The 23,653-nt window shown below is 39.5% G+C and overlaps 1 protein-coding gene across 7 annotated transcripts in view; it reads right to left on the bottom strand.

Moving 5' to 3' along the window:
* SLC4A4 (solute carrier family 4 member 4) overlaps positions 1-23,653 on the bottom strand; it is a 289,901-nt gene that overhangs the window by 26,707 nt on the left and 239,541 nt on the right. For all 7 annotated transcript variants that reach the window (XM_075607963.1, XM_075607983.1, XM_075607994.1 and 4 more), the window contains 10 exons: positions 23,124-23,281; positions 18,177-18,264; positions 16,753-16,907; positions 13,659-13,772; positions 11,279-11,453; positions 6,809-6,942; positions 6,303-6,574; positions 3,670-3,740; positions 2,867-3,058; positions 550-663 (listed from right to left, as the gene is read on the bottom strand). In XM_075607963.1, coding sequence (XP_075464078.1) covers positions 550-663; positions 2,867-3,058; positions 3,670-3,740; positions 6,303-6,574; positions 6,809-6,942; positions 11,279-11,453; positions 13,659-13,772; positions 16,753-16,907; positions 18,177-18,264; positions 23,124-23,281 — 1,473 coding nt within the window. The remainder of the gene's footprint in view (positions 1-549; positions 664-2,866; positions 3,059-3,669; positions 3,741-6,302; positions 6,575-6,808; positions 6,943-11,278; positions 11,454-13,658; positions 13,773-16,752; positions 16,908-18,176; positions 18,265-23,123; positions 23,282-23,653) is intronic.

Raw genomic sequence — 23,653 nt, 5'->3', positions numbered from 1 at the left:
CAATTTAAGTAAGCATTAAAAAAAACTTCATCATTTTTATTTATTTTTAACAGCTTCTAACCAATTTTTTTCAAATGTATTTCTGATAAAAGGCCTACACAAACAAATAAGCAGTCAGTAGTGTGTATCAATGAGGAGAATCCTGAGACCCAGAAAAACTTACTTACTGTATACTTAATACCGTATACTTATTTCTTTTGTATAAAACAAATGAAATCTGGGCAAGTATTTTACATTTTAGTTATTGAATAAGATGATAAAAGCAAGTAAAAGTACTTACATTCAATAATTGTTTCCGTTTGCTATGTCTTTGAAAATTGAAGATTTAAAGCCAGTATGAGTGTGTAATTGCTCCACATTTTGTAAGGCCTCATCAAATTTTAAATATTTGAAAGTTGTGAAAAACGAACAGAATTTCAATAAAATAACAATAAACTGTTCACAAAACCCCTGCTTGTTTCTTCCCATGATATTGTGTTGGAGAAGCTAAATGTGCCTGAAAATATATAATAAGCCTCGTTAGTCAGTATACTAAATGATTGCATTTACCTTGAACTCACTCGGCACAATCAATTTTGGTGTGTCAACTCCAACCAGTGCATCTATTCCACAGAAAATCAGAATGGACAAGACAATGGAAAAGTCACTGATCAGCTTTCTTGCCTTAAATACATGAGACAGAAACAACAGGTTAGCAAAGCAAACAGCAGTCCCCATTCAATGTAGGCTCATTAGATTACACTGACCAAATGCAAAACATAGCACCTTTTATTTTGCTATACAAAGCTTTAAAACAAACACTGATATAAAGCACTGCAGACAAGGTGCCAGCTATGTGATAAGGCATTGCTCAGCTTTCTTACTTGAAATTGTTTTTAAATCAATGAAAGTGGAGACCAATTTATATCGAACTAACAAAACTTAAACTTTTACTAATGTCAGGAAGTCGACTCTTAAACATATTGTATGTCAAAGCTTTGATGTCCATGAAAGCTCCACCTTGGAAAGAGTTTGGTAGCCTGGGTTATCTTACACCTGAATCCTCTAAGGTTCTTCAATTAACTGATTACAGATAATGTCTAGACATCTGTCTCCAAGTAGGTTTTATTTCAGTGGTTAAACATTTCCACGCATGAACACATACATTTCCTCTTTTGAAAAATGACAGTGTTGCTCAGTGCCCTTTTGTATTATATACAGAGCATGGAGAACTGCAAACTTGTATACTGCGGTAGCTGCAGTAAGTAGGGTTGGCAGGTGACCAGTATTGAACTGGACTGTCCTGTGTTTGAACATTCTGTCCAGTAAAAAATGAAAGGTAATACTGGATGTGCATGTGTCTGGTATTACTTCTCTGGACATAGTGGCCTAACTGACTTGGGGGGGCCTCGGGATTTCCCCGAGCAGGGCGGTTGCTAGGGGGCTGGGCAGCTTCCTCTATCCTGATTGGATGCTGCTGCAATCAGTAGGAGGTGTCAGGAGCATGGGGATGGGCCAAGGAGATGAGGTGTGCGCTCGGTCGCACCTCTCACCATTGTGTCCAGTATTTTTGGAGAAGCCACCTGGCAACCCTAGCAGAAAGTGCGCGCGAAAGGGTCTCTAAGAGGTTGTACAGTATCTGAAGGAAAGTTATTCTAAATAATGTCTACTTTGAAGAGTAATCCTGCAATTATTCCTGGCACTAGCTCCAAATAATTTGACGCTACTTGTTTATTTGGCAATCTGTTTGTAATGTAGTTTAAAGTTTAGTGGACCAAATAAGAGTGCTATGATTAGGATGACCAGATGTCCCGGTTTTTAGGCCTTTGTCACAACATTTTTGGCCACTGTCCCGGTTTTTATCTGCGCTTGCCGCCCGCGCATGCTCAACATTTATCCCGGTTTTCCCTGGGCAAATATGGTCACCCTAGCTATGATCCCCTAAAAGATTTCATAACATTCGTTAAATTTGCAAGACCTGCTAATTCTTAGTCAAAAGTCTCTTCCACGTCAGATGTGAGGGAAGTTTTTATTTTATCGCTCTTAATAGACATGACTTTCAAAACTGGCCATAGATTCCGCACAACCTCAACTGGAAATATCACTTGTCACATGTCTCAGACAGGTCTGCAGTCCTGCTTTTCACCATTATCTCTTAGTATACAGTGCATCTACTGCAGCAAGGGATTCTGGGAAATGACATGCAAATAAACACACACTGACACTTTTTGCATCAAACCCATTTCAATAAGGACCCCTATAAGATTATGCCTGCCGCATTACACAGCTTTTCAGCACAGCCTGGATTACAATGCATAGACAGTAACCTAATCACAGACAGCTATTTCCACCTTTTGGATCTCATCAGTGTGAGGCTGGTTATACTGGCTATGCAATTTGAAGCTTGGATAGGTTTCAACCACTCCTTAAGTTATGGTGGGTAAAAAAAAAATTACAAAAACCCTCCACCGTATAGCATACAGCAAATTAAAATACCACTTCGACTTCTACAGGTGTACAAAAGGAAAGAAATATCGGCTCCTACTCCCAAAAGAGACCCTAAAGACTCCCAGTAGAAGTTATAAATTATTTGATTTACTAAATCAAATGTAATGCTACAAAATAGGGGAAGAAAAAAACCTCAAAATTAGCTCTACGATAGATCTCTCACAAAGGATCCCTTTTATCAAATGATCTCTTGAAGCCCTATTAGTGAGGTTTACATAATATGATTTTAAGGAAGAACTGATTGTGGACGCGTATATTCTGGAAATAGAGTCGGGTATAAAAGCATTCACATATTGTTACATTAACCAAACTACCGTAATATGAACGTCTACATGTAATCTGAGACTTCTCTCAATTCCCTCACTGATGTGGTACTTACGGTGGTTGGGAAATAGCGACTGGCTTTGAACTTCTTCAGGGCCGTTGAACATGTATAGGTGCCAAAGAACAGGATAAAGGACATTAGCGTGATGTCAGGAATATATTTGCAGTTATTGCCAACAAGGTAACCCCCGTATTTCAAACAATCCTTCTTTGAAAGAGATGACCAAATTATAGAGCCGTTGTGATACTGCGGGAGAAGAAAACAGAAAACTTTCCATTGCTCCAGAAGTCAAGTGGTACATTTAGCAAGGTTTCAGAGGAAGTCACTGCTTATTCTGCCTTTTGTATTAAAAAGAACATTGAATAACCATGTTTTACTTTGTCATCTATTCAAAATCCCAATATAATGGCATGCAAATACCAAACACTTGTTCATTTAAGTCAAGTTTACTGTGGTTCAGACCAATGCTCTGCTAATATCTTTAAAATTGCATACACAAAGAGAAATGTACATGAATACATTTATTCCAGATGTATTGAAAGGAATTATGTGTCCACTGTACAAAAATGTATAATTGCAAACAGTGTAAGATAAGACACTTAGGATATATACTACGAATATAACTAATGCCAAATTAATTATTGATATATATATATATATATATATATATATATATATATATATATATATATATATATATATATATCTTAGGGTCATGACTTTTGTCAATTCAGAAGCCTAATGAATACTAAGGCATAAAAATACCTTTTGGAAGTGAAAGGTGTTCTATGGCATAACACCGCTTAGTAAATGTGGGCCACAATTATATGCCACATTATGTACAATATAGGACTTACCATCTCCTCAGTGGCATTGGTCATGAAATCCAGTGGAAATGCTGTGGTCTCATTAAACAGAGAACTATTAGCTGCAACAAAGCAAAAGAAAGTTGTAAGTAACTGTTTGTTTTGTGGGCTCGGTGCAATGCAAATGTACAGCAAAAGCAAAAAATGATACAGTACTTGTAATGGAGCGGTTTACTGGGAAAAGTGAACATTATCAGGTGGACAATGCTGTGCAATGTAAACCAGGTCATGTGAAACAAAACGTATTTTTGTTCAAATTGTACAAAAAGCAGTTCCCTGTTGAAGCGTGTCCTCTATTCTCACTATATAGAAAGCCATCTTTTTCTATTATAATGCTTTCATAATTAAGCACTGAGAGTGTAAGAAAGTTAACAGTGTGCCCTCAGGATAACAACACAAAGGCAAACGTTCTCTATATTGTTCTTCCCTCATTTATTTATACAATGTTTTACCAGGAAGTAATACATTGAGAGATACCGCTGGATACTGTATTTCCTCATGCAATTTTCTGCAGGTAAAATATTTTACAAATCAATGTTAAAAACATTCGTTGTCCACCACAAAATATCCCTACTGCTTTTCAGGTGTCTACTGGAATAAATAGTTTTGGGTCTGGAGGGGGTTGGGGGTTAGAGGAGATGGGGGGAATGGGGGATTATTACTTAAACTGCAATAGTGCCAATCGGCTCAATGGGAGTTTTGTGCGATTGTGCCCCGATCAGCACTATCGCAGTTAAATCAATAACCCCCCTCCAATCTTGTTTCAATACATTCCAGGGCCCTTGCGACATTATGATTGGTGACAGAACAGAAACTGTAGTGTATTAGTCATATGGTGCTCACTGCCTAGAAGAGGAAATGCAGAATGTTTTCGTAATAGGGAAATGACTTCCACCTAAATTAGCTTTTCCTGGTTCAAAAGTTTGAGAAATAGTCTAACTATATTACATCTATATTATATATTATATTCTATGTGTACATCACGTTTATTATCAAATGCAGTAAAAGCGCAGCTCTGTTTGCTATGTCTTTGATATACCTTTTGTTTCTTGAGCATATGTTTGCATACATATGTATACATTCAAATGGAGATTTACTGCTTCTTCCAAGTAAAATAAACCCCAATACTTTGATGCATCCTACAAATCTGAACATGGTGTGCTATTTTAACTAAGTGGTGCTATACCCTAAGGCAGGGGTGCGCAAACAGGGGAGGTGGGGGGGGCAGGGTAAGATTTTCATGGGGGGCGCGGCAGATACAGAGGTCCCGCGCTCTGGGTTGCGTAAGGCCTCTGCAACGTTCCTTATCTTGTCTTTGGCGACGTGTCGCCATGGCAACACGGTGTCGAATGACACCGCGGGGTCATGTGACCTCACTGCGTCATTTGGCCAAGTCCATGCTGCCGCAGACCGCGTGGCGGCACGTTCACATTGCCTTGCATTGATCGCACCCATAGAAAGAGCGGGCGCGCGTGGCAGCAAGGGGGGGGGGGGGGACGGTCGTGCGTTGCGCTAGGAATCAGTTGAAACTGATTTCTCGGCGCGACCGGCAGGTCACGTGAGCGGTTCACCCAATGAGGGCGAACCAGCTCCGTGATGTCACTGGCACGCCCCTAGACACGACCCCCGACGGCGCGTCTATGATGTCTGCAAAACGCACCCGCTTCACGTGGGTGACGTCACGGACGCGCACATCTCCGTGCGGGCGAAGGCTGAATGGACCTGCACTTTGATGTTGGAGACAAGGTAAGGAGGAGGGTGCGAGCAGGGGGGGAGAGCAGGCGGGGCGGCGCAGACTGAAAAGTGTGCGCACCCCTGCCTTAAGGCACTCATGTAAATAAATAATTATCAGACAACACTCAAAAAGAGAAAACATAAATAATTCTGCAAGTAAAAAAAGTGGGGAAAGGACACAATTCCCGGGAATAGCGTATCACTCCCAGCACCCGCAGAAAGTCTTGCAATATTCTATTTGGGTTACTCCAGTACTACATATATAAGAAAGAGAAACTCCAGGATCCTCTACTGTGGCATTGCATCAAGAAATAAAGACGACATAGTCTCACGAACACCCATCAAGACCACCACCCTGTACGCTATACATAGAGGAGCACCACACAATAAATCGGGCTGTTAACTAGTCCTGGCTTGAGAAAAGATCACATCCATCCCAAAACAACATTGTTCATTCTCTTATATGAGGGTATGTACCTGATATGTGGTGGAGTACTGCTATTACTTGTTTCTGTTTCTTATGTATGTAGTGCTGGAGTAGCCTAAAACTGAATATTTACAACATCTTTCCGTGTCGGAAGACATCTTGACTTCACTTGAATGGGTTGCAAGGTGTCTTCTGGTGCTCAAAGATTTCTTAGCTGGTCTATCAGCTGGTTCAAAAGTTGACGAATGTTTAAAGGTTACTGAATTCAATTTATTGGCCTATGATTCACACAAATGAGTATATGTACATTTATATTACATCAACATGAAATTAATGCTACTGTACCAGTATATATTTTGTTGGGTGAAAGGGGAGGCGTGCTGCAAAAGTTACAGGCCCATTAATAGAAACACATACTGTAGTGACAGGAAATCATTTTGTTAATCAAACGTTTAATCCTTACCTGGGTCAGGTGGAAAGCATGTGCAGCCGAATTGAGTGACATAACCGACTTTGAAATGGGAATTGATTGGGTAATAATCCGCCAAACTGATCATCTTCTTAAAAGCATCGTAGATGAAGATGAAGCTAATAAGAGAAGAGAAACCTTCTTCTGTGAAGCGGGTGAAGTACTTGACCAGGGAGCTGGCGTCAGTGGCAACCAGAATGAGGCATAGGAAGGCTGACCACAGGCCAATCCATAGACGGAACTCCAAATAATCAAAGCTATTATCTCTGGGAAATGAGAAAAGAGCAGATAATCAAACTAAGCAGGATTCAAATTGAATTTGACCATTTTAAGATTGCCATCAAGTAATCATTAAATTACTATATTTAGAATGGTGCAGTGAATATGTTTTTTTTTTTTCAATTTACTTCTGTCTACTTCTAATTTAAAGTTTCATTCAAAGTAGTATAACATTTTACTTCACAAGAATGAAACATCAATAAAGTGTCGCTATTACGTACTTGCTGAAATTAAACAAGAGCCTCTCGAAAACCAGGACTGGACCAGTGCTGCTCAGAATTGTAAGTGGTTGACCAGCAAAAAGGCAGAAAACAGCACCTGAGACTGCTGTGCCCAGGAAGCTCTCCAAGACACCCTATGAAAAACGAACAGGAATTTACATTTAAGATTTACGATGTATCATCACAATAAGAGAGGTATAAACTTGTCAAAATTCGGGTCGACAATGTTTTCTTCAACATTTCAAACGTTTAATAGAACTTTATAGCCCCCCAAAAAGTTTGGGACAAAATGAGAAAGATTAAGCAAATTTCGACAGTCTATATTCCAATAATATTTAGACCCAAAATATGGCCTTTTCTGTAGAGGAATAGCCAACAGAAGCTATATTTTAGGGTTTGAAATTGGTTTGGTGAACTTTATAAAAACTAATTTTGCATTGTTTGCAAACTTCAGTGAAAAGTTTGCACATATTACATCATAATTTGTGATAAAGATTTCATCCTGAGGAGATGCAAGGGTGAGCCAAAAAGCTAAAATTGTAACTATAAATAGATCCTACAGTTATCAGTTACACACAACAGTTTCTTGAACCTTTTTTATCTGCTACCTAACCTGTCTACTCAACATATTGTGTAAATGAATAGTGCAGGAACATAAAACGCTAAAAGAGTTCAAAGTACTTCTACAATAATCACTAAAGGTTTATATCTAATATTGGATTTAATTAATCTCCAGAAAGGAGAATCCCGTTTGCATGCTGTATTATTGTACTTTCATTATTTTTTGTAGTATGGCCCATAAATATAAACCTATATGAATATAAACTAATACAATTGTCCAAAGTGCCTATTCTTTAAAACATTCTGAATTTGCTATATATTTAGTGCACTGATATTTGGACCTAATTTCTGAAAGATGTATGTATACTATCTTTAGAGAGTGATACAAAGGAACGATGTGGAGCACAGCTGTGAAAGAGTGGGGCTAGACACCAGCAAAATTAATGTTAAAAAATAATCTTTAATCCATGGTAAGAACGTGGGGGACACACAGATTAAAAAAAAAAAAAAAAAAAAAACTCGGACGCGTTTCGGGCAGAAGCCCTTTGTCAAAGAGTATATTATCTTTACACTATAAAACAGAAAGATAGAGATTATTTCTAAAATAAATGCCCCTTTTCTTTAAAGTGGAAAATGTGTAAATAAAAATTGAAAAAAATGAAAAGTGATTACACTGGGCTTGGGGAACAAAATACTGGTCCTCCGTCTGACTAAAATATATTTACTCTACATGACTTGAAATGTGTTCTCCTGAATGGAAATGTGCATAAACCATGAAATAAGAACGAAGAGCAGTAATAAGCAAATTATTATCCTAAATTTTAAAAAAAGTGTGAACTTCTGAAAACACTACATCACATTTGAAAAATATCTTGCCTAAAACGTCACATCACACCAAGGACGTCTGAGGCCCCGCAGTTACAGAGGCCCCGTGCTCTCCCCCACAACAATTAAACCGATTTTCGGGGGAGAGTGCGGGGCTTCTGTAGCTCTCTTACCTTCTCCTTCACCATCTCTTCCTTCAGTCTCTCATCATGGCGCCGCAACGTCAAATAGGGTTGTGTTGCCATGACAACGGGATGCCCTATGACGCCACGTTGCCATGACAACGTGGAGCCGCATGGAGTCACATGATGTCCCGTTGTTATGGCAACGCAACATCATTTGACATCGCAGTGCCATGATGAGGAACTCTGCAGGAGGTGATGGCGAAGGAAAAGGTAAGAGGCCACACATGTCCATGTACCGAGCCCCGCAATATTCCCAACCGGGCCTGTGCCAAGGTCTGGGTGGGAGAAACGCCATGTTTAGGTATGGGGCTAAAACCTGTTGTTTATACGGCAAGGTTTTTAAAGTGACATTATCCCGTTGTAGACCCAGTGTGGTATGAGTAAGTCAAATAATGTTTATGTTTAATTACATTGTTGACAAGTCAAAATTAAATTGTAGATATGTCCCCCATTATAGACTATACTATAGACCAGGGGTGCTCTACTCCTCAAAAGTAGTCCTCAAGACCCACCTCCCCCCCAATCCCCCCTTCCCCCACGAGGTCCGGTTATCAGAATGAACCACCTGTGCTGAAGCTGGGATATCCTGAAAACCTGACCGGATAGGGGATGGTGGGGGGAGGGTGGGGGAGGGTCTTGAGGACTGGAGATGAGCACCCCCTACTAAAGACTTTACCATCATGGTGGAATGCATAGCTACTAAAAAACGATTAGGCGTTTCACTGCAGGCTCCTGGAAGTAGTTGGTATTTCTACTCCTAATGCATGCGCTCCTTTGGGGAGCTGCACCTCAAATAATAAGCTTCAGTTTTCATAAAGAATCTACAGTAGACGGGTTTACACCTATACGTAGATTTGGTGCAGGTTATGATACCTTTTGAGGAACCATAGACAAAACTATAGTGTACAGAACTTTCAAAACCTCACAGGTTTCTTCTTTAAAGCTGCAGTTCAGTCAATATCCTGCATGTGTGTTTTTTTTTTTAATAAATCAGTTCTGTAGTAAGAAAAAATACTTTTAGCATTTTCTGTTTTTTAAAAAAAAAACTTTGAAAGACCAATTTTCTTATATTCTATTTTAACAGCCATTTGCTAAGGCACTGCCCCTTCATGTCCTGTCACAAGCCCTGGCACACCCCTATGTCAGCCCTGCCCTCCCTCTAGCACATGTCAGTGCAGGAGTGCTCATGAATATTCATGAGCTTCCACTGACAGACAAGCAGATTATAAACAAATCCCAGCTTTTAATATGTCACCAAATTTCGACCTATCAATACATGGAGAACGAATTGACCTGCAGCTATACAGTTCTTTAGGTAATTAGAGATTGCACACATGAAACTATTGAAGTAAAAAAAATAAATGTAAAAAAAAAAAAAAAAGACTGAACTGCAGCTTTAAGTGAACACAAGTTTCATCTTCACAGTACACTTGAGGTTTCAAAATCCCTGTAAGCTATAGTTTCCTCCCTTGGTCCATCAAAATGTATCATAATCTATAGTTTTGTGGAAGCATGCTAATGTTGAATAGAAAACCCTAACCGACTTTCGTTTTTCTCTGTAATATCCTTCCATTTTAATAACTATTTAATAACTATTGTGATGGATTGTCCGAACAACACATTTTTCTACAATACACCATGTCCTTTCCAGCTACAACAGGGTTAATTTGTTGAAACCACAGAATGTCTGTTTAGGGGATAGGTTTGGACTGAAAATACACAAATTATAAATCTGCATTTTTAATTAAATTTGATTAAATCAATATGAAAAATATATATATATATAATGTATTCAAAATCTAATATTACTTGCATGTGAAGGATTAAGTAACTGAATGCCAGCATGATATTATTTGAATAATAGTAGGTTTCAGATTAAGCATCCATCATTTTAGGTTCAATTACAGTGTAATTCCCATGAGAGTATTAATAGGCACAAAGGCACATTCATCTCCAAATAAATAGGCAACAGATTACTACAGTCAAGAGGTGCGATGATACCTTATATAAAGGTTAATACAGTATGCCGAGCTTTCTTTATTAAAGTCATGAAAACAATATGTAGAGGGAAGAGAAAATAGACATACAGAAATATCTACCTTTATGGCTGTTAAAGCAGAAGGGCGTTTTTCTTTTAATATGTGAGAAGCAGGGGGTTCCCTGAGCATTACGTTCAGCTCCGGAGACCCCTTGCTTCTCGAGATACTTACCTCCGTAGGGGGCGCCGGTATTTCCTGCGCAGGTTTAAAGGTCACGGTCAGACGGGAAAATGGGAAGCAGCAAAGGGGCGACGTTGCGGCTTCCTATTGGTCCACGTTACCAGGACATTTAAGACACACTCTGTTAGCCCCAAACAGCCAAGCCAGAGCTGCTACCGGCACCCCCAATGGATGGGGACTATCTCGAGAAGCAGGGGGTCCCCGGAAATTAACGTGGTTTAAATTTGCAAACTCGTGTAAAAAAAAAATCGCACATCTCAAATCTTCCCACTTATTAGATGTATCAATATCATCTTCTTCATCTTCCTTGTCGATCCACTGCAGGATAAAGGCCTCCCTGATGTATTTATTTTTTTATTGAAAGACTGGCTTTATCACAAGGTACAGGTGTTGAATAAATCTGTTACTACTTCAAGAAGTTGAGAGGCTAGCTAATGTTTAGATACATCTAATTTAACCTTACACTAAATGAGTTATAACAATTTATATGATCAGCTTCTCACCACGTAAAGGTAATACAACAAGGGCAAAAAAAATAACTAAAAACATTGATAAAAATATCAATAAACATAACAAAAGAAAAAAAAATTAAGTAAACACCTAATTTGTAACCAACCATTATCTCACTGTCTGCACATTGTTGACATCAAACGCATGGATCGCATGAGTCCAGCACTAACCTGCATGTTCTCTGTGGCATCTCCCAGAAGACCCCCAAAGGTGATAGCGTTTGTTACTGTTGCCAGGTAAATGAAGAGCATGGCAGAAAGAGACTGGATACTTATAGCGTCATAAAAGTCACTGGCAAAAAAGGGTGCTTTTCTCTTGATGTCTTCAATTAGTCCTCCACAAAATCTGTGGGCCAATGAAAAAGGATGGCGTTAAAAAGAGTTACAGAATGCATAAACCGCTCTACTACTAGATGAGCCAAAGGGATTTCTGGGAAATTGTTGATATTATACCAAGAACAGCAAAGTTATAGGTAATTATAACAGCATGAAGTCAATTACTGTATCTTCCATCAGCAGCGAGCGGCTTTTAGAAAGAGGTAAAGTCAGGAGCAAAGGATCATTTACACTGGAAATTATAGGAACATCAGATAAAAACTCACAGAAGAATTAGTCTTATGAAAAAGTGTGGGGTAACTGTATCACTTAGTTCTACTCAATTAATCAAAAAACACAGTAGAAGATATATATATGTTTTGCTTTAAAACAAGTATTGGGTATCATTAACAGATTGGATAAATATTTGAACAATTTTTTTTGCAGCTAACATCAATAATGAATAGAAAGTATTTAACTCGATTTTCTCGAGTGCAGAAAAAATAAAAAGCCCGAAGCAAATCTTGCTCGTGACCACGCTAAAAATAAACATACATATGTTCAGTAATTACAGCATTATATTGAAGTGGTACAGAGTATGATTTCACGTTACCAGCCATCCAGGTTTTCTAGACAGCGTTTGTAAATATAGACACCTGCTAACCACAATTACATGCTGTGGGCCTCATGCAGAGAGCATCGTTATTTCAAAACTCGCCATTTTTTGTTCAATTTCCCTCAGAAAACGGCATAAAATGGCGAGTTGCGAAAAACGCGCCATTTTTTTATTTCTATGTTTAAAACTCGCCTCGCGGCTGGCGAGAACCTCAATCGCGCCATTTTTAAAACTCTCCGAATGCAGAGAGGTGCGAACGGCAAGTAGCGGCTGTTCGCGCCAAAAAAAGGCGCGATTCTCGCATTTTTGCCGCGCCACGAAAATATGGCAAGATGGCGCTCGCCGCCTATAGTAAAGGGGAAAAAAAAGGCGCAAATTTGTTTTTACACGTTTCTGAAGCGCGCATCTCGCCAATTTAAACTCGCCACACGCATCCATGTTAAACATAGCAGAATTCGCACTTTTCTGCATATGGAGAATAAAACTCTCCAAAAAAGCTACTTTTTATGAAATTCGCCATTTTTAAAATTCTATGCTCTCTGCATGAGGCCCTGTATCTGCTAACAACGGATTCATAATCTATTCTTGGTTTTGTATGCTTATTACTACTAGGTTATCAATTAAAGATTAAAACTAAAGAAAAAGATCCCTATATTTAAATGCACTTCACCTCCATAGCACCAGAAAGGTAATAGTATACTGGAAAAAGATGGAAATCCATCTGCACTAATTGAAATAATATTTATTAAAGTAGAAACAAAAAACTATGATTAAAACCTATAAACTGATAGCGTTATATGACCTTATTTACGAGTATGGGAATATTCCCTATATCTCCCTTTAGTCAAATTGAATTGACTAGTAGTGTAAGCATAACATATATATCCCAATACTGGATAGGCAGTATACTGCTAAGTTGCCAAATAAATGCCAAAAATAAATTGGTGCACATACAGTATATACAACACTAATCAGTGTCACACTACGGTGACACGTGGCATTCACTTTTCTGTACCATTTACGTTTGGCACAGAATGGTTGGTAGCATTTTCACATCTAATAGGTTTTAAACTTTTTTTGTTTTCCTTTTCACATTAAACAATTTATTATTTTATTTCATTGGAGGAAGAGTGCTTGTTTACAGGGATTCTTTCTCTTTATGTATTGATTTTGCCCTTAGTCCCTAGCACCCCTCCCCTCACACTACGTGTGGTTTAGCATCACATTAGGCTGTGCGGTCTCCATCTTTCTTTCAAAGTTTGATTGAAACAAGTTTGCACATCTCTATTAGCAATACTTACATACAAGAAGGTCAGGAAAATATACCAGCCTGGATCACTACCACACTGCTGACATGAAGTCAGTTACCAAGTGTGCAACTGCGCATCTACAGTATAACATCATAGTCACAAATAAATAGCAAACCAGCAAGAAACTTTTTTGTTTGTTATACTGTGGAGTAAAGTACAGTAGGGCATAAACCCAGGGCAAAGGCCTGCGCGTCAGAGCAGCTTCAACAGGTAGTAGTGTATACAGTAAAAACAAAGTACGCAACACACTACTTTAAAAATACAGAATTCCTCCAATGTCCACCAAGAAGTTGATTTATGAGTCACTGACCGTCCAGTTCTTTGCAGTTCCAAAGAGTCACCATGCCCTCCACCTCCATGACCAGCATCATGAGGAGTGTCTCCATTCATCTGCACATTCTCCCCACCTGCGTACATGTTTTTCCTGCATGCAAAAGGGTAGTTAGATTTGGTGGTGTTGGTATAAGACTAGCTTAGAACACAAATATCCCTCTTTTTCTTAAAAAAAAAGCTGCTGACTGAGTGCTGTCTTACAGTAGATTAAGCTTTAAAGACTAGCAACAGTTTTGCATGACCTTGGGAAGAGCCATTGGCTCGTATGCACTACGTAGTTTTTGGCCAAAAGACACCTTCTGGTGCTGGAAGATTCCTTACAGCCCACTCACTTCATCGGACTCATTGGATTCCTGTAGCTTCAGTAAGCGCCTTATGGCAGAAGACTAGTAAATTTGCCTAATTTTCTCTCATCGTGATACCGAAATTAAAATCTAAAACCTGTCAAGACTCACTTATTAGCACTTAATTTTAACCACAGTTTTTTCATGGACTTTAATTGCTTCTCACTTGTTGAAGTCAGTACAGTACTTTTACACTGAAATGTAATTTTATAGATAGCTATATCTGTGTCTCATCTGCATAAAAGTGATATGTATAGCCAAGATAGTTGAAATGTTCACCCATGAATGGTTTGCAGAGTGAGAAAGAGAGAACCTACAACAGAGCTTGAGGGACAACTACAGATCTACATGGGGTACGGTGTTAGAAGCACTAAAAGGGAAATAAGAAAGGGAAATGGGAAATAACGTTCTCAGTCCCACAAGGGTTATTCATAACTATGTACCTGTCCTAAAACCATTTAACTAATGTGGAAACATATTGAATATATATATATATATATATATATATATATATATATATATATATCACTTATGAGCACATTCACATGTCTTAGACAGGTCTGCAACCCTGCCTTTCAACCATTAGCACCTCGCATGCAGTGCTCCCACTGCAGCAAGGGATTCTGGGGGATGACATGCAAATGAGCACACAATGCGTCACCTTTTGCCTGGAATATCCATTCACATGGAGCCCATTTAAGCTGATGTATCGCCGTTCACACAGCTTTTAAACACAGCATGGGACTAGTAAAGCAAGTTTAAACCACTCACAGACATGTGTCAACCTTGATGGGTATCATCAGTGTGAGGTTGGTTTACACCTGCTTTGAAATATTTCTAGGCTGGGTAGGTTTACCATACATTTTAAGTTATAGTGGGTGAAAAAGCGACAGAAAACCTCCACTGTTAGCATATAGCCAATAAAGAATATCACTTATGAGCACATTCACATGTCTTTGACAGGTCTGCAACACTGCCTTTCAACCATTATCACCTCGCATGCAGTGCTCCCACTGCAGCAAGGGATTCTGGGAGATGACATGCAAATGAGCACACAATGCGTCACCTTTTGCCTGGAATATCCATTCACATGGAGCCCATTTAAGCTGATGTATCGCCGTTCACACAGCTTTTAAACACAGCATGGGACTAGTAAAGCAAGTTTAAACCACTCACAGACATGTGTCAACCTTGATGGGTATCATCAGTGTGAGGTTGGTTTACACCTGCTTTGAAATATTTCTAGGCTGGGTAGGTTTACCATACATTTTAAGTTATTGTGGGTGAAAAAGCGACAGAAAACCTCCACTGTTAGCATATAGCCAATAAAGAATATCACTTATGAGCACATTCACATGTCTTTGACAGGTCTGCAACACTGCCTTTCAACCATTATCACCTCGCATGCAGTGCTCCCACTGCAGCAAGGGATTCTGGGAGATGACATGCAAATGAGCACACAATGTGTCACCTTTTGCAAGAATAAACCAACCTCACACTGATGATACCCATCAAGGTTGAAACATGTCTGTGAGTGGTTTAAACTTGCTTTGCTAGTCGCATGCTGTGTTTAAAAGCTGTGTGAACGGCGATACATCAGCTTAAATGGGCTCCATGTGAATGGATATTCCAGGCAAAAGGTGACACATTATGTGCTCATTTGCATGTCATCTCCCAGAATACCTTTCTGTAGAGGGAGCACTGCATGCGAGGTGATAATGGTTGAAAGGCACTTCGGCTTTTATAGAGGTAGTCACACTTGCTGATGATCAATTAATCAAGGGCATTTGATTAGCAGCACCTGTCTGCTACTTAGCATCTTAATTCCTATGGGAGCAGTAAGGGTGTACTTAGATTTTCACACATGGTTTCTCCATTTTGGCTTTATTTTTGTAAAATAAATCATGACGGTGTAATATGTCATGTGTTGTTGTTCATCTGAGGTTGTATTTACCTCATTTTAAGACCTGCTAAGGAACAGATTATTATTATTATTTCCTGATATGTAAAACCATAGAATTCAAAGAGGGTGCACTTTCTTTTTCACACAACTGTGTATATATATATATATATATCTAACCACACACACACACATATATATACACATACACACACACACACACACACACACACACACACACACACACACACACACACACACACACACACACACACACACACACACACACACACCTCAGTAAGGTTACCTTTAAGGAAAATACCATGCTCTTAAAGCTGCAGTTCAATCAATATCCTGCATGTGTGGTTTTTTATAATAAATCAGTTCTGTAGTAAGAAAAAATACTTTTAGCATTTTCTGTTTTTAAAAAAACAACTTTGAAAGACCAATTTTCTTGTATTCTATTTTAACAGCCATTTGCTAAGGCACTGCCCCTTCATGTCCTGTCACAAGCCCTGGCACACCCCTTTGTCAGCCCTGCCCTTCCTGTAGCACATGTCAGTGCAGGAGTGCTCATGAATATTCACGAGCTTCCACTGAGTGACAGAAGCAGAAGAAAAACATATGCCATATCTAAAGATCTTGCCAAATTTTGCCGATCAATACAGAACGAATTGACTAGCAGCTATACAGTTCTTTAGGTAATTAGAGATTGCCCACATGAAACTATTGAAGTAAAAAAATTAATTAAAAAAAAAAAAAAAAAAAAAGACTGAACTGCAGCTTTAACAAGGCTAAATTCAGTGGCTCACGTCTGTGTAATGTACCTCTTATCAGAAGATGGAAGAGACTTGGGAGGTTCTATCCTTATCGCTGGGTCCCACTCGCCTGGTGGAAGCACAATGACTTCATCTAGAAACTCATCAATTCCAGCAATCAGGTCCTGCCTATCTTTCGCTTTATAGGCAATGTCATGAAAAACCTAAACATTTTAATGAAAACGTCAGCTAAGCTATTTAGTACATCTCAGCTGCATTTAGATATTATTAATATATGACAGACCCTCGCTATGTCTGCCATATTGATTCTGTGCATTGATATAGCCTACTGCCCAGTAATAACTTGCATCTCTATATGATTTGGTATCAGTTAGAGTGTATGAAAGGCAGGCAGTACTAATAGGTTCTAATATTGTTTTTTGTCTGTTTTAAAAACAGAGGGTTATATCAGAGTCAAAGATATGTATGATTTCAGCATGACAAAAAAAATGTATTCTGCCCAGATTAAAATCACTATCTTTGTCTAGAAGTAGCCATTTCAACTTAATGGGACTTTGCTTTCAGGAATGTCGGCATCTGATCATCAGAGAACTTGTGACACGGAATGTACAGTAACTATTCTATTGCCATAACCACTACTGCAACAATACCCTATTCACATCTCAAATGCTGCAAGGCGCTTGTGACAAGAGCCTCCCTTTAAAAGAATGACTGGATGTAACAGTAAAGCTTAACATACAGTAAAATGTATGCTGCACATGAAAAAAAAAAAAACCTTTTATCGAGTATGCATACCAATTTAAAATGACAAATAATCTCATCTGAGCCTTTTAGTAAGCCTCTTTTATGAAGAGCTTGTGCAGCTATGGAGGCTGTGACAAAGGTAATGTAGGACTCGTCACTACCGTTACTATGTCATTTGCAGTGAAAAAGATTGATGTGACAGCAAAATATTGGCGCACCAATTCATCAGATCTTTCAAAGGTCTAGTCCTGCGACTACATTGTCTCTGCACGTTTTACAACGAATCCCACTGAAGGAATAAACTAAGGACTTTACTTTAAAAAAAATCTGGTAATAGCTATGCGGGCAACCATTTCTTTGAAAATGTTTGCATCCAGCATCCTTTGGGCCACATGGGATAAGTGAGACCCTGACTTCTTATGACTATGCAATAATAATAATATTTAGACACTGTGACTAGGGCTTAAATCTCTGCTGAAAAACTTCCAGCTGTCATTCAGAGTTCAGATTTTTGGAAGTAGATGCCACCTCTCTCTGATATCTAACAGCATTGTACTTTTTCAAACTACCATAGGGAACTTGTGCAATGGGTCTGGCCACTATAATCTGACCATTCATGTGAGTACCCAAGTATATTCAAATTATTTTACTAAATGTATGTCATGTCAAATGAGTAATGACCTCTTTTTTGTATTAACAAACATATTTATGGATGCAGTGTACCATACCTCATCAGACATTAAGGTGGCTATACTTCGTCCAATCTCATGGTATGACTTTGCTTTGCCTTTTGGACCCAGCAGGATGAAGAGGAATCTGGAAACCAAAGTAAAAGGGGAACTCAAATCTACATTTCCATTCATAACAAACCTTTAAATCACACTGGAGAATATGTGTACCCAGGAACGAACCTTGCAAAAGGAAGGAGGCACTTCAAGAATCAACATGTTAGGGGATATGAATACTTCCATAGATGTACAGTAACTTCTTACGAGTCAAAATACAATAGTACTGTATATGTTTTACATTCACTGATCATATCATAAATGATACATTACCTACACAAATGATATTAATCTTGAAAGTACGTTTTTGCGTGTTCTTTGAATCCAAAGTAGACTTTGCATGTATATCACTGCTTACACATACAGGGGCCTATGCTATAAGCGTCGATAAGTCACTTATCGAGCACTTACTGGCCAAAATGCCTACTGCTATTCAGTAAGCCTAGATAAATTGGCGATAAAAGCATGAATCGCCCAAAAAATTGATTCGTCATAAAAAATAAATAAAACGCCGGGTGAGCTGCCATAAGCCACTTATCAGCAGGTTCTGAAACTCGTGCAATTCTATTAGCCGTGATTAGGTTATCGCGGCCTATAGCAGCTTTAGAATGGCAAGTTTCTCCCAAAATCCTCACACCAGGAAAAGCTGGCGTGAGGCTGGTGAGAGGCTGGTGAGAAGCTGCTGAGAGGCGGCGAGACAGGACTTAGAAAAGAAATGCATTTTTCCTGCATCAGATTGATGGCGGGGGTCTCCAGAGCTGATATCCATTAATATCAGCCCCAGAGACTCCCGGCATGAATCTAGTGCAATAAAAAAGCATTTACAGGCAACTTCATTACCTTAGCGACTAACCGCCAAGGCAATGAAGGGGTTAACCTCTCCCGCTACCCACCAAGGGCCAAATACCCCCTTCACCCACCACCGCTACCCACAATAAAAACTAATACCAACCTCCTCTACCCCCACATGATTGATACCAGAGGCTGCAGGTGTCCGTGGTGCTCAGGTGGTCCCCGCGGGTGTCTATGGCCGCAGGTGTCTGTGGGCCCTCGGGTGATCCCCGTTGGCCTGCGGTACCAAGCCAATGCCAAAAATTTATTTCGCAATACATTGAAATAAATCCACCCCCCCTTCCCCAACACATACAGTACAGTAATGGGCAAAATAACTATTATCCAGATATGGATAATAGCAGATTTGCCCATAATAAAATAAAACATTAGCCAGCCAGCCAGCATAAATAAAGTAAATAAACCTTTCAACTTACCACTCCCATCATGAAGGGCATCCTCATCAGCATACTACAGGGCCATGTCCTCCGTTGTCAGAAAGAATACAAGAAAAAAAACAATTGAATGGCCCCTAACCCCTTAATCACCATAGAGGTTAACAAATGCTATAGTAATTAAGGGGTTAACCCACCTCCCCCGCTAACCACCAGGGAAGCCTAACAACCCACCCCGGGCCCACTATACCCACCCTCTACCCATTGATTGGCATAGTGGTACATCATACCCATATAATATGGGCCTGATAAGCCACTATAGCAGTCAATGCAGTCACCCTAATAAAAAAGCATGAAGGCCAAAAATACACAATAATAAAAGATATACACAAACACCTAAACACCCCAATTCAAGAAAAAAAAGCACTAGCCAACCAATTAAATAAATAAAGCACTAGCTAACCAATTAAATAAATCAAAGCACTAACCAACAAAATAATTAATTAATTTTAAACATTAACCAACAAAACAATTAATGAATTTAAACCAGTAGCCAACAAAACAAATAATTAATTTAAAACGCTAATGAATCCTAAAATGTACTAAAAACAAGCCATCCAAATTCCAAACAAATGAATCCAAACAATAAAAACAAATAGCAAAAATTACAATCAATTAAAGATAAGCATTTGCCAAAAAAATGCATTGGCTGTCTCTATATTTATCTGTACCCTAAAGGGGCACAGATTAATACATTATCAGTCAATGGGCAATCACAAACATAAAAATAAATAAATACAATGAAAAAACCTGAAAAAAAGGCATACGTACATTCAATATTTTACTTACCTTTACAAGTCTTCACCTTCCGAATCCCATTGTATCTGCAAGTTCTCGTACCGCGACATCATTACCCGCAATCCAACGCCGTCCACCTTGAAGACAAGCATCAGGTAAAAAAAAAAAATCTTCTTTCTTTTATCTTCTATCACATCTTCTTTCTTCATCTGTCATTATTTTCTTCTTTTCTTCAATCTTCTTTCTTCATCTGTCAATCCAAAACCCAATGGTAAATCCAGAACAGGATGTTCTCTCGTCAGCTTCTTGAGGTAAAATGAGACTTACCGGCCTTATATAGGGCCTGTGACATCACATTTTAGATCAGACAATACAGCTCCAATCCGATTGGACGCTATATCAAGTGCCCACCTCTTTTTTTTTTTAAGGATGTGACCATTTAATTACCACTATGCCAATCAATGGGTAGAGGGTGGGTATAGTAGTCCCGGGGTGGGTGGTTAGGTCTCTCGGGTGGGTAACGGGGGAAGAGTGGGTTAACCCTTTAATTACATAGCGGTTATTAATTACTATAGCGGTTATTAACCGCTAAGGTGACTAAGGGGTTAGGGGCCATTCAATTGTATTTTTTCTTGTATTCTTTCTGGCAACGGAGGACATGGACCTGGAGTATGCTGATGAGGATGCCCTTCATGATGGCAGGGGTAAGTAGAAAGGTTTATTTACTTTAATTATGCTGTCTGGCTAATGTTTTATTTTATAATGGGCAAATGAGCCATTATCCATATCTGGTATCAATTATGTGGGGGTAGAGGAGGTGGGTGTTAGTGTTGTTGTGTTTTTAATGTTTATTGTGGGTAGCAGCTGTTTTAATATAAATGTTAATACTACTGTATGAGCAGGGGGTTTCTGGAGCTGAACCGCATTGCTGTGAGGTCCGGGGACCCCCTGCGTTCCGAATTACCGGCCCCGTTGTGGGGTGCTGGTATCTCCTATGCATTAATATGTCCCGCGTCACGTGACCGTGGGAATAAAATGCTAAGGAGACACCGGCACCCCATAAAAGGGCCTGTATCTCAGGAAGCAGAGGGTCCCCAGACCTGTAATCAACACGGTTCTGCTCCGGAGACCCCCTGCTCATCTACACTAGTAATAAAATTTATATTAAAAAAACATTCATTTCGGGCGAGATTTGTGCAGGGAGAGGCGGTTCTCTCTGACCAGGTCTCTCTGCAGCTGAAAGAAATCGCCGGGTAAGCCCTTTTCAGAGAGGCGATCATCACGTCGCCGGCTATTCGCCCATTATGGGAATTTTGCTATCACAGGTAATCGAGGCTTTCTGAATACCGTGATGGCAACACTCAAAAAACAGGCAAATTAAATGGCCCGGCGATTCTTTTTTTATGAACGCTTATACAGTAGCATGGGCCCCACAGTATCTAAATATCTGTTTGTGTTGCATACAAATGCATTGCAGAGCAAATATTTGTACAGATAAGCACTAAAAGAACATCAAAACAACTTAAGGTGAAATGTTGACGGAACATTGGATAGCAGGGCGCTAGAACCTGTCAAACCCATGTAAGGTAGCATAGAAGTTACAGGAGTGAATCATTTGCTGGACACAAAAAAAGTATTGCTGAAACAAATGCCATGTAGATTCAGTGAAAATATGAACATCTACTTCCCCACTGACAAGAAACAAATTATACATGTAACAAGCTCCAAGATGAAGTGATCCTAAAATAAAAAAATTATAAAAAAAATACAGTACATAGTTGAGTCAGATAACATTATTATTTAGGGAAGTTAAAATAAAGCCGTAATCAAACAGATTCTAGTAAGTAGGGGAAATAGAGTGACCAATCGGTGGGCCATGGGCTCAAAAGCTGTACATTTGTAAACTGTGGCATCTCATTTTACTAACCAAACATGCTATGTACACTCTGCTCTTTGGCTTTGAGTGTTTTTTGTCTTTATAATGGCAGATGGGTGCTGGAAAGGTTTACACAAATGGCTGCTAACAGAATGCTGAGACTTTCCGCTAAAGACACTGCTCTCCTGGGATTTACATATCGGATTTTCACTGGATTCAGGCACTGCAAATTGCTCCACATTCCTCACAAATGCAATTGTAATGGAATTGAATTGTTACAGTATGGCTAAAACTCAGTGCTAAAGGGTAGGGCAGCAAACAGATAATGGATTTTCATGGAGAAAAAAAAAACAAAAGGCTACATTTTCCATTAGCATTCTGCATCAAGGTCTGAGCTTTCATTGTTGTTACTATTATGATTGTATTTTGTCAAAGTTTAATTCCCTGTTCTCTTTAACCCGTTAGTTCTCCGATTTAAAGTGCACATAAGATGATAACTGCTTCCCAATAAAGGAACTACAAGGGAACAGCAAGGGTAAGGCCGCGCATATAGTGCCGGCGACGTCGCCCGAAAACAAATACATTGCCGCCGCCGTGTGCGCTTACAGTGCACGCGACGGCAACGGAGCGAAAATCTGAAGCCGGCAAAATTTGATATTTCAAGGGCCGTCGCGTCACGTGACGGCCCTTGAACAAATCAAATTGCCGGAATCCCGCGACCCCGCCGCCACATAACCTTCACCGGTGGCGACGGCGACAGGTGACGTCACCCGCCGTGTCGCCATCGCCAACACTGGCACTATAGGCACGGCCTTAGAAGAATAGACAAGCCCTTATTTAAATCACTCACTTCTATCATTTTGTTGCTGGTGTAGTTTCTATTAACAAAAGAGAGTAGTTTCTAGTCAGAAAAAAAAAATACCATGTGGCCCATTGATAAGCGTGGGAATAATATACTGTATAATATACGTGTGAGAGCTGGTCTCTTACCGAGTGGGTACAGGAACTTCTGTTAGGGAGCCCAGCATTACTGCCTGCTGCAGTCGGACAAAAGCAATAAAGGGGCTTTCCAAGAAATCCACCTCACCAACGAGCACATTTGAGGCTTCCGCGTCTCTGGGCAATTTCTTCATAAATTTGTTCTTTAGCTAAAAGATACACAAACACATAAATGGACATCACTAGAAGATCAGTTGTTAACTTTGCATCCTAGTCTTCACATATTAAGCACATTAAAACAAACTTACCTTTGAAGGCACTAATTTTTGAGGGCCCTATAACTAACATTCAAGGAGCACTGCAAGAACCTCTTGTCTGAAGCATAGTAGATCATACATACAGATGTAGTAAGACTCACTGTCCCCGGTGCCGGAGATATTGTGTGCTGTGATCGCATTGTGGGTGGTACATGCTTACTAATGGGATCCCCTTGCAGCATTAAATCATTCGCTGCTGCAACTACCGAGGTTGCACGACTGCGGGTGGCACTGGTGACAATAAGGTTTGCCAAATCTGTACAC

This window comes from Ascaphus truei, chromosome 1 (genome assembly GCF_040206685.1).
Source record: "Ascaphus truei isolate aAscTru1 chromosome 1, aAscTru1.hap1, whole genome shotgun sequence".
Taxonomy (NCBI): domain Eukaryota; kingdom Metazoa; phylum Chordata; class Amphibia; order Anura; family Ascaphidae; genus Ascaphus; species Ascaphus truei.
The sequence above is the reverse complement of the archived record's forward strand: the minus strand, read 5'-3'. Positions and strand labels throughout refer to the sequence as shown.